This window comes from Theobroma cacao, chromosome 2 (assembly GCF_053813885.1).
Source record: "Theobroma cacao isolate CCN51 chromosome 2, ASM5381388v1, whole genome shotgun sequence".
NCBI lineage: Eukaryota > Viridiplantae > Streptophyta > Magnoliopsida > Malvales > Malvaceae > Theobroma > Theobroma cacao.
Window position 1 is genome coordinate 11,769,861 of NC_142640.1, and position 10,467 is coordinate 11,780,327.

General features: G+C 33.9%; 1 protein-coding gene across 2 annotated transcripts; it reads left to right on the top strand.

Moving 5' to 3' along the window:
- The first annotated feature begins 6,410 nt into the window (after window positions 1-6,410).
- LOC18608750 (nicotianamine aminotransferase 1-like) lies at window positions 6,411-10,261 on the top strand. Of its 2 annotated transcripts, XM_088803771.1 has the most exons (8): window positions 6,411-6,844; window positions 7,663-8,002; window positions 8,325-8,543; window positions 8,691-8,750; window positions 8,998-9,153; window positions 9,225-9,318; window positions 9,799-9,946; window positions 10,063-10,261. In XM_088803771.1, the coding sequence occupies exons 1-7, from the start codon at window positions 6,576-6,578 to the stop codon at window positions 9,915-9,917; spliced, it is 1,257 nt and encodes a 418-aa protein (XP_088659897.1). In that variant the 5' UTR covers window positions 6,411-6,575; the 3' UTR covers window positions 9,918-9,946; window positions 10,063-10,261. The 2 variants fall into 2 exon arrangements, with proteins under 2 accessions (XP_088659897.1, XP_017971878.1); XM_018116389.2 differs by having other exon boundaries at window positions 6,412-6,844; window positions 9,799-10,261.
- Window positions 10,262-10,467: the final 206 nt, after the last annotated feature.

Below are 10,467 nucleotides of genomic sequence, written 5' to 3' on the forward strand. Positions count from 1 at the left end.
ATCCTCAAACTTATGAGGAGGTAATGAAGTCTTGAGATGATTCATTTTGGAGAGAAGCAATACAAGATGAGATGGACTCGATAATGGGAAACAAAACGTGGAAATTGGTAGACCTTCCACCAAGTTCCAAGCCAATAGGCTGTGAGTGGATTTTCAAAAAGAAAATGAAAGTTGATGGAACCGTAAAAAAGTTTAAAGCAAGGCTAGTGGCAAAAGGATTTAAACAAAATAAAGGTGTTGATTATTTTGATACATATACATTGATAGCAAGAATAACTACAATTAGAGTGCTTATAGCATTTGCATCTATATATAATATGGTAATTCACCAGATGGATGTTAAAACAACATTCTTAAATGGTGAGTTAGATGAAGAGATATATATGAAACAACCTGAAGAGTTTGTCTTTCCTGGTTAAGAAAGGAAAATATGTAAGCTTGTAAAGTCTTTGTATGGATTAAAACAAGCATCTAAACAATAGCATCAAAAGTTTGATGAAGTTGTGCTAGCTAACGGTTATAAAATCAATCAATCTGACAAATGTGTCTATAGTAAGCTCCATAATGGTAGAGGTGTCATCATTTGTTTATATGTAGATGTCATGTTAATCTTTAGAGATGATGCAGAACAAGTTGAGAACACAAAAAAGTTCTTGTCACAGAATTTTGACATGGAATATATGGGTATGGCGGATGTTATACTTGGTATAAGAATAATAAGAAACAATAATGGCCTAACATTGTCTCAATCTCATTACATTGAAAATATTGTAATGAAGTATGGTAAGTTAGATTGTATGCCTATGACTACGCCTTATGATTCTAATCAAAAGCTAATACCCAACAAAGACAAGGCAATAGCACAAAATAAATATGCAAAGGTGATTTGATGCCTAATTTATGCCATTGTTTGTACAAGGCCAGATATTGCTTTTGCGATTAGGATGCTAAGTCTATTTACAAGTAATCTAAGTAAAAAACATTGGTATACTGTTCATAGAGTTCTAAGGTACTTAAAGAGTACAAATAATTATGATATTTGTTATTTAGGTTTTTTTTCGATTTTAGAAGGGTATATAGATGCTAGTTGAAACTCAAATAGAACAAATCATACATCTACGACTGATTGGATTTTTACAATTGGTGGGAGTGCTGTTTCTTGGGGATCTAACAAACAATCTTGTCAAGCGGACTCCACTATGGCAATTGAATTTATAGCTTTAACGTCTGCCACCAAAGAAGTGGAATGGTTGAGAGATTTACTTTATGAAATTTCATTGTGGCCTAAACCAATGGCACCAATCTTAATACATTGTGACAATAAAGTAACTGTATCAAAGGCATATAATCAAGCATACAATGGAAAGAGTGGATATATTGGACTTCGACATAGCATTGTAAGACAAAGGATTAGTGATGGTATAGTCACTATAAGTTATGTGCAGTTTGATAAAAATTTAGTGGATCCGTATACCAAAGGTCTAAAAAAGAACTTGGTAATAAAAACCTCAAGAAGGATAGGTTTCAAGCCTATCAACTAAATCTCCAATGGTGGGAGCTCACCTCGACACTTGTGGCAGACTTGCAAGTCTTGGGTACTAACAATTCTACCATATAGATGATTGCAAGCACTAATTTATATTTTTCATCCCAAGGTGTATAGTGCTTGGTTCCCGTAATGTGTAAGGTAAGATTGAACAAAAGTTCTTAATAGACCCATAACATGTATATGTTGAAGTACTATAATTACAGAGTACTTTTGATGGTGGCTACCTATGTGAGTGGAAGTGTGGCCGCTTTTAGGAGCTAAAGGCTTGACTCTAATAGCACTCATGAATGGATGCAAAATACAAGGCCATAAAACATGTTGGCAAAACTAGATACAAAGTAAGCAAGGAAGTTTGTGTGTGTTTAGTGGCCCTACTAGTCAAATGAAGAATCGATGGTTCAATGCTTAGTCAACCACTTAATTTAGACTAGAACCAACCACACTCACTAAGTGAAGGTTCAAATCTGCGGGATACCTTCATTTATGCACAAGGTTCCCAAAGTTGTTGGTATTTGGAAATTTTGAAAATGGTGGGGAATTGTTGGTGTATTTTCAAAATCCAAGGTTATGTCACATGATGAAATACTATCTTAGCTGAAAAGTTATGTCACATAAAATGACATAGTGTGTCTATTGGATTATTGGCAAGTTTTCATGTGAATAGTTATGTCTCTTGGAAAAATGACATTGAAAAGTTATGAAACAAATTGAAAAGACACCATAGCTCAAAAGTTAAATATGAAAAGTTATTATTTCAAATTATAACTCAAAGATTATATTTTATGGAATTAATAGCTATCTTTTCATAAGATGATTATTGAAACAATACCTTCATCCAAAAGTTGTGTTTGACACAAATGTAAAAATGCTTTTTAGACAAAATGATACCTTAATAAAAGGGTTGTGTCCTTAAAGAAAAGACACTTCCAAGCCTATATAAAGGGCTTGTTGCTATCCATTTTGACACATCAAATTAAACATACAATAAGTGCAAGAATATCAAGAGTAAGAAAAGTGTTGTGTTCTTTTAACGTAAACACTTAAGTTCCCATCAACTACAAAAGCTTCCAAATTCCTTATAATTTACTTGCTGCAGAAAGTAGGCTCTAAGGTCAAACAACTTTGTAAACCCTCGGGTGTATATAGCAGTCTACTTTCGTGAAGTGTAATACGAAGTTAGATGTTGGCTTCATTGTATCCCTAAAGCTATTCGCATTATTTCCCTTTTGCATACCGAATGGTGGGGGCAAAATAAGTTTTAAAAATAGCGTCTATTGAAAAACTGACTTTAAAGTCAATTTTGCTGATTCTTTGAATACCATCTAAACCCCATCGACACCAACAAAAGCTATCTATAATCTATAATATAAGTAAAAGGAAGTCCTAATGGGCTTCCTCATATACCCACATGTCGACTTAGACAATGTCCATATTTTCAATCTTTAAACCCATGAGTAAATCAAACTTCACAAAAGAACCAATCAAGACACGTTTCTCCATAGTCAAACTCAAATTAAACTTCATGAGGGAAGTTCAATTTGCTTCAATGTGGTCCCAAGTTGACCCAACCAAGGAGGCAACTAAATTAAAGTAACATAAAAAAACAAAATCTTTACCCTTTGTCAATCCAGCCAATCCATTTCCATCTAAGTCCTTGGTTTTGTGTCAGATGCTTTTCATGCTCCAACAGGCTCCCAAAGTTTTGCCATATGAAGGTTCGAGGAGCGAAGTTGGTATTGTGATGTGCTTGGTGTCTCAAGCCGCGCATTTTTTAGATGAGACACGTGCGTGGTCTTAGTGGAATGACATGCTTAGCTTGTTTTTCATGCTTTCGTTTCATGTCTGACTTGATTTTCAAATTTGGGTGAGGAATTTTTCTTTATTTATTTTGGTTACTCCAGAACCTTCCTTTCTTCTCTTTGGAGTTTGCGTCCTTCATTTTTTGTTTATATGCTCTGTTGTTGGAGATTTCTCTCTTTGAGTTTGGCTGGTTTGCTTTCCTGTTTCCTGTGCTTTATGTCTTTCTCTGCTTTGATTTTGCGTTTTTCTTCTCTAGGGTTTTCCTTCCATTTTTGACTATTATCTATCTTTTCCTAGTTTTGATTTGTCCCTTTTTTCTTCTTTTCGACTTTCATTGTTCTTTCTGGATTCCATTATATATATATATAAAGTTTATTACTCCCATTTTAGTTTGGGTATTTTTAAAGAATAATTTTTCCTTCATTCCATTATTTATTTGTATAGCTTTGTTTTTGTGTTATAGTGATAGCCATATCTCTTAATTGTGGTGGATAAATGAGCCTTTTGATGATTTTTTTTTGTTTACTTTCATCTTTAATCTGTTGAGAATAAACTCTTCTGGTTTTTCATTGGTTGTTTATTGAGGCGATCATGAACGTAAGAACGTTGAATATGAATTATTGAACAGTTGAAATAGATGTTAATTATTTATTTTATTTATATTTATTACAAGTAATGCCATTTGGGTCAGTCCCTTGAAGATCTATCTTCCTTATGCAGATATTGATTTGACAGCCTTTGTAGCCTAAACTTTGAGGAGGCTTTGGCCAACGATATATGTTCTGTCCTTCAAAGCGAAGATCATAACAGAGTTGCAGAGTTTGTGGTCAAGGATGTCCAATTAATTCAAGCAAAGGTTTTTAATTTCAACTAATATGTTTCTATACATCTTTGCTCAATCAAATTATTTATTTGCTACTTGCCTAAGTGACAAACTTATTTACATTTGTTTTAGTCATCCCTTATTTTCTTGGTTGACATTTACATTTATTAGCATTTTGAATTTCCCCACCTTGATCATTTATTTTAATGTCATTGATACCTAGTCAACTGAGCTGGAAAGTACTTTGGTGCATCTACAAGTTTTCCCTTTGTCATTTCAATGAATGCTCAGATGAATGTATATGCTATCCTTATGGAAGAGTTTCTCCAACTAAATGTTATACACGTAAAGACCACATTAACATTTTTCACTTTAGGCTTTGTGCATAATTTGTCTGGTCATCTTTACTTTTGTTATTGGTTCAAGTTTTGGAGATTTTAAGTTTACATTTAAATTAGAATTTGGAATTGGGAAAATGACGACTCAACAGTTTCTACTAATTGTAGCATTTTATCAATGATTGTTAGCTAAAAAATTAAAAATAGACTAGTCTACGTTTAAATTTTTCTTATCGTTTCCTTCATTAATAAATTTGATCTTTTTCTCTGCTAAATAAACATGTAATTTGATGTTCTGAATGATTTCTCGGTGATGGGCAAAGACTGGCGAAGCATCAAAGGAAACAGTTTAGTGCAAAGTAAGAGCACCCAAAAAGAAGTCCAAGTAAAGGTGATTAAAATATTTCTCTTTAGAGCCTGTTTGACCTGACTTTTTTCTAATTTAAAAGCTATTATGAAGCTATTATAAAAAATAATAGCTTTTAAAATTAAGCTAAAATTGTTTAGTAAATTTTTTTTATAAGTTTTTTTTATAAGTTATCATTTTTGTTAAAATTATCATGTATTTTTTTAGAAGATAATATTGTAATTATTTTTAACAAATGAGGATATTTTTGGAACAAAAATAAAAATTCTCTTATATTTTTAAAAGAAGAAAAGAAAAAGCTCTTCTTTGGAGTTTTTTTTAAACTCTTTTTATAAAAATTTTCAAAAAATCATGTTTGGCTTGCCGAGTTACGGGTCTGAAGACAAGGATTGTCACAATCTATGGTAATATTTTTTAAGATCACATGTTTCTGTTTTCATTGTTTTTATTTATCATTAGGTTTTGATTTTTTCTATCTACGTAACAAATGCTTTTGACCTGTTTCTTTCCTTTCTATTAGTTTTGCTTGCCTTATCTGATTGTAATTTTCAATTTGTTTTGGTTTGGTTCCTTATTTGTTACTCATTGATAATCATCTAGTTATTTTATGAGCTTTTATTTGCGTTCGTTGAGGTTTTATATTATAATTCATGGATTATTGGTTGTCCAAAAAGATCTATACAACATTTTAATTAATGAGGATCATGTGCAAACCTCTCCTTAGGTTATCCTTCTTTCTGCCATTAATATTTTTTTTCTTCTCTCACATGCTCAGGTCAAAGCAGATAGCATCAAAGAATCACAAACTATTTATCGATGTGCTGTTAACCTTATTAGTCTTTTTAATATGACAACTATGTAATTATTTCTATAAATAGTATGTAAAAAATTTATTTACAAGAGCACATGAAAGTTACAAAATTGAATCTAATATGGAGTTGCTTGGTATTTCATAACTAATTTCTTTTCTACCTCCTTATGTTTGTTTCTTATCTTTGTATTTGAGCACAAAAATTTTATTATTTTTCTTCACTTTATTTTTTTATGTAACTTATTTAGATATTTATTTAATTTTGTTCTACTTTGTTACTTTTTTTTAGGAAGAATAAGTTACTTTATTCTTAATTAAGTTAATATATAACTGTAATGTTGGGAATACATTAGTTAAATCATTATAATCTACTACTTATTAAATTTAATAAAAAGTTAATTAAAAATAAATACTTAAATTTGTAAACAACCATGTAACCATCATTCGCTTAACGATCACAAAAAGTTTTCTATGCTACGAAATGAATAGTCTTTTATTTCGCCGCAACGCATCGCAGGGTTCAATTCTAGTATGCTCGTAACTTTAGAAGGTCAGGAGAGCATTCATATATTTAATGCATTTAAAAATAAGTCTCGATGTTCACGAGGCCAATATAATTTATTTTTTTCTTCCTTAACAACTAAATTAGTTAAAAACTAAAAGAAAATATTGACGTGGCATGATTTGACCACGCCCCCTAAGCGTCACCTGGCGATAGCCTGACTTCCAAACAGGCACGGTAAGTAACTTAGTTCACAACCTACCCAATCTTCTGTTCGGTCAGAGGCGCGTCCCAGAGAAGTTGCAAGTTTTTAGGGCCGTGTAGGCCCCCTAAAGCACTCCGAGCTCAAGACCCCCAAACTCCATCGCAAGAGAAGAAGAAGTAAATGGAGAACGGATCAGAGAAATGGGGTTTTCAAGGGAAGCAGGAGATGAACGCAGCGGCAGCCATCACCGTCCGAGGAGTTCTCAACATGTTAATGGGCAACCTCAACGAAGATGATAGCCGGCCAGTTATTCCTCTTGGTCATGGCGACCCCTCTCATTTTCCAAGCTTCAGAACTAGCCCTGCAGCCGAAGATGCCATTGTTGATGCCCTACGATCGGCTAAATATAATTGCTACGCTCCAACTGTTGGTATTCTTCCTGCAAGGAGGTTTGTCTCTTATTTTGAAAATCTTTTATTATAGCAGCATTGCTTTTTTTTTTTTTTGTTTCTGAGAGGGTGATTGTTTGTTAATAATTTTGTTGCATGAATTGTTTTTCTTTCTCTACGCCTAGTCTCTTTTTTTTTTCTACTACAACATGACTAGCGGTTGGAGAGACAAGTGAGGTCAGAAGTTGATGTGCAGTATATCTCAAAAGAGGCAATTATTATGGAATCAAAAGAAAAGGGAGCTTGATACTAGCGGGGCTGCTCTTCTCTCCCATTTGGGTCCTAATCTTTTAACTTTTTGCAGAAAAGGGGTCGGGTGGGTGGGGGGCACTGAAAAATTAAAAGTTGGCAGTTATTGTTGTCTTTTTGAAATTTAATCAAAATACTATGAACTTATATGACTGGTATGATATTGGGTGTAACGTGTGAGCCTCACCCTGTCAAGGCAAACAGTATCCTTTTCTTATTGCTTCTCTCAAATCTCCGTTACTTGAATTGTTGATTTTCAAATAGTTTGTTGAATAGCCGTGCAAGCCTTAATTAAGGCTGGCATAATGTACTTAGATGGGTGAAAATAATGTACATGTACAACAATGGTGGTCTGTAAGATGTTTACCTTATCATGCTCCCTTCAAAACGAGCAAAGAATTTCCCAACATAAAATGGATCAATTTCATCTATGAAATGACTGAATGTTTCTCTTGAATCATGTATCTCAAGGACTGAAAAAATTTGCAAAGGTCTTATAGAATTTTATTTCTTTATGGTCAGCTAGCGTTTTATATTTATCTAATTTTGTTTGGTTTGAATTCTAACAGGGCAATTGTGGATTACCTCAACCGTGATCTTCCATACAAATTATCACCAGATGATGTTTTTCTCACAAGCGGATGTACTCAAGCAATAGAAGTTGCATTCGCAGTTCTTTCCCGACCTGGTGCCAACATTTTACTTCCCAGGCCAGGCTTCCCATTCTATGAAGCTTCTGCTGCTTATAACTGTTTTGAAGTCCGTCATTTTGACCTTCTTCCTGAAAAAGGTTGGGAGGTTGATATTGATGCCGTAGAGACTCTTGCCGATGAGAATACTGTTGCTATGGTTATTATAAACCCAGGCAATCCTTGTGGAAATGTCTTCAGCTATGAACATTTAAAAAAGGTTAGCACAAACCACTCTTCTTCCTTTATTATACATTTTTTATTCTAGTCTTTTCCCTAAGGGAAATTGTTTAGGTCTTTATGAATATGAAATTGTTATTTTTTACCCTTGAGGAATAATTCAGAAGGCTTGGGTTGTGGATTTGGTGGCCATTGGATATTTGTTTCTCAATAGTTTCTCATGACTTGTCACATGGAAAGACAATGAAGAAAAGCCTCTGATTGTGTTTACTTGGCAATTTGAGTCTAATTTGCTTTTAGAAAAATTTGTTGACTCTTCTGACAATAAAATAGTGGTAACTATTTTTTTTTTTGAAAGTTAGGTTGCAGAGACAGCAAGAAAGCTTGGGATTCTGGTCATTGCCGATGAAGTTTATGACAATCTTGCATTTGGAAGCACAAAATACGTGCCAATGCGAATGTTTGCTTCAACTGTTCCTGTTCTCACCCTCGGATCTATATCAAAGAAATGGATTGTTCCTGGTTGGCGCCTTGGTTGGCTTGTGACAAGTGATCCAAATGGCATTCTTCACAAATATGGGGTTGGCCTTTAATTCTTAGCTCTTTCTTTAGTTTAAGACTTATGATGGTACATTTTCTGAATTACACAAGCTATATGCATATTTGAAAGTTGAAACAAAACCAAGTTCTGACCCTGTTGGATTAATGACCTCATTGATTCTTAACAGATAATTGAGTCGATTACTGGATTCCTCAATATCTCCTCTGATCCAGCTACATTTATTCAGGTTTGGGGTTCAATATACTTTTGTGTAGAGACACATATTTACTTTGGTAGATTACAATCTCCTTTTTGCCAAAAGCCACTAGAATATATTGTAACTGTTTAGCTTGGTGTATATACACTGTCCAATCCAAGTAGGCAAGCAAGTGTTTTATAATTTTTATGATCACCCTGTTAAGTTTTACTTTGAAAATTTTGTTTCCAAAATTTTCCTTGTCATTGAAGACATGTAAAAAAGTTTTATGCATCAGGGAGCAATTCCTCAAATTATTGAGAATACAAAGGAGGATTTTTTCTCAAAGATTATCTGCATTCTAAGGGAAGCTGCAGACATATCGTATAATAGAATTGAGGAGATTCCCTGCATAACTTGCCCAAAGAAACCAGAAGGATCAATGTTTGTAATGGTAAGGGAATTGTTCAACTCTTCTGATTATGCTAAAGAAAACAGCTGTTTTATCTGTTGCTTTTGTTGCAGGTGAAGCTGAATCTCTCAATGTTGGAAGACGTTAATGATGATATGGAGTTCTGCCTGAAGTTAGCCAAAGAAGAATCAGTCATTATTCTACCAGGTAAGATGGAAAATTCTCTATGATTTAGTTTCCGTGATTTCTTGGGTTCATCAATAAGATATATTTTAAACCTCCTTATCTTCTTATGGGGGAAAAGAAGGAAAAGCGAAAATGAGTCTTCTGTTTTGGTTAATTTGAAGAAGAATACTCATTAATATTGAACCCAAAATATGCTCCATCCATTGCAGAAATTCTGATATAGTTAACTGAAGGATTTATGTTGTCAATACTATGCATTTAGATTTGAATAGTTTGGTTATGATTAGCTTTCATGGACTATAAGTCACAAAATGATAGACCCCTCCATCTACTTCCCAAATAAGTCTATTAGTTAGGTGAAACCATCTTTATGTACTTTTGAGGGAATTGATTGTGTTTTAGTAAATGCTAAGGTTGCTCCATTACCAAAAAGAGAAAATGCTACGGGCTGCTTGTTAATTTTACCTTCTGAGACTGATAAACAAAAAATCTATCTTGCAGGGGTAGCAGTGGGATCAAAGAATTGGCTTCGCATTACTTTTGCTATTGAGCCTTCTTCTCTTGAAGAAGGCCTGGCAAGGCTAAAAGCCTTTTGTCAAAGGCATGCCAAGAAGCAATAAAATAACTGGACTATGGGGTATCAACAACAGTACGTTGGATCTCGTACCCATTTCCATTTGCTGGTTAACTTGCGTGTTAGCCAATAAATTGTTTGCCTTAAATAATATGATCCCATGTTTGAGTGATCTTGCTATTCACTCCTAGATGCGAGTACGGGGTGTTGCTGATCAACAACTCCACTTTGGATCTCATCAATATAGTTCCCTCACTGTGAGAAAGTTTAAGAAGTTTTTTTTTTTTGGAAAAGTAAGTTTAAGAAGTTTTTTGTATGAAACGCCAAAAAATCTGTTCTATGTAATGAATTTGACTGATGCATTCAACAGGTTGAACGTGCTTTTACCTAGGGACACCCATTGCTTTTCTGTTTCTTATTTTGGGGTCTAGCTGTTTTACACTCAAGGTTGGTCTAAACGGGAACGTATGCTCTGGTGGTTGTTAGTCTAGGTAGAATTTTAGACAAAAAGAAGATAGTTACAGCCAAGCAGTTGTTGGAGGAAGGAAAGCAGTTTCACCCATGATCTGCATTCTTCAAGGCATGAGAAAATGGTG

What these genes read in the sequence shown, in the direction of transcription:
- LOC18608750 (XM_088803771.1), top strand. Translation starts at nt 6,576, where the DNA reads ATGGAGAACGGATCAGAGAAATGGGGTTTTCAAGGGAAGCAGGAGATG. An exon ending in GCATTCTTCACAAATATGGG is followed by an intron (nt 8,544 to 8,690) that starts GTTGGCCTTTAA and finishes GATTCTTAACAG; the next exon opens with ATAATTGAGTCGATTACTGG. An exon ending in ATCCAGCTACATTTATTCAG is followed by an intron (nt 8,751 to 8,997) that starts GTTTGGGGTTCA and finishes TTTATGCATCAG; the next exon opens with GGAGCAATTCCTCAAATTAT.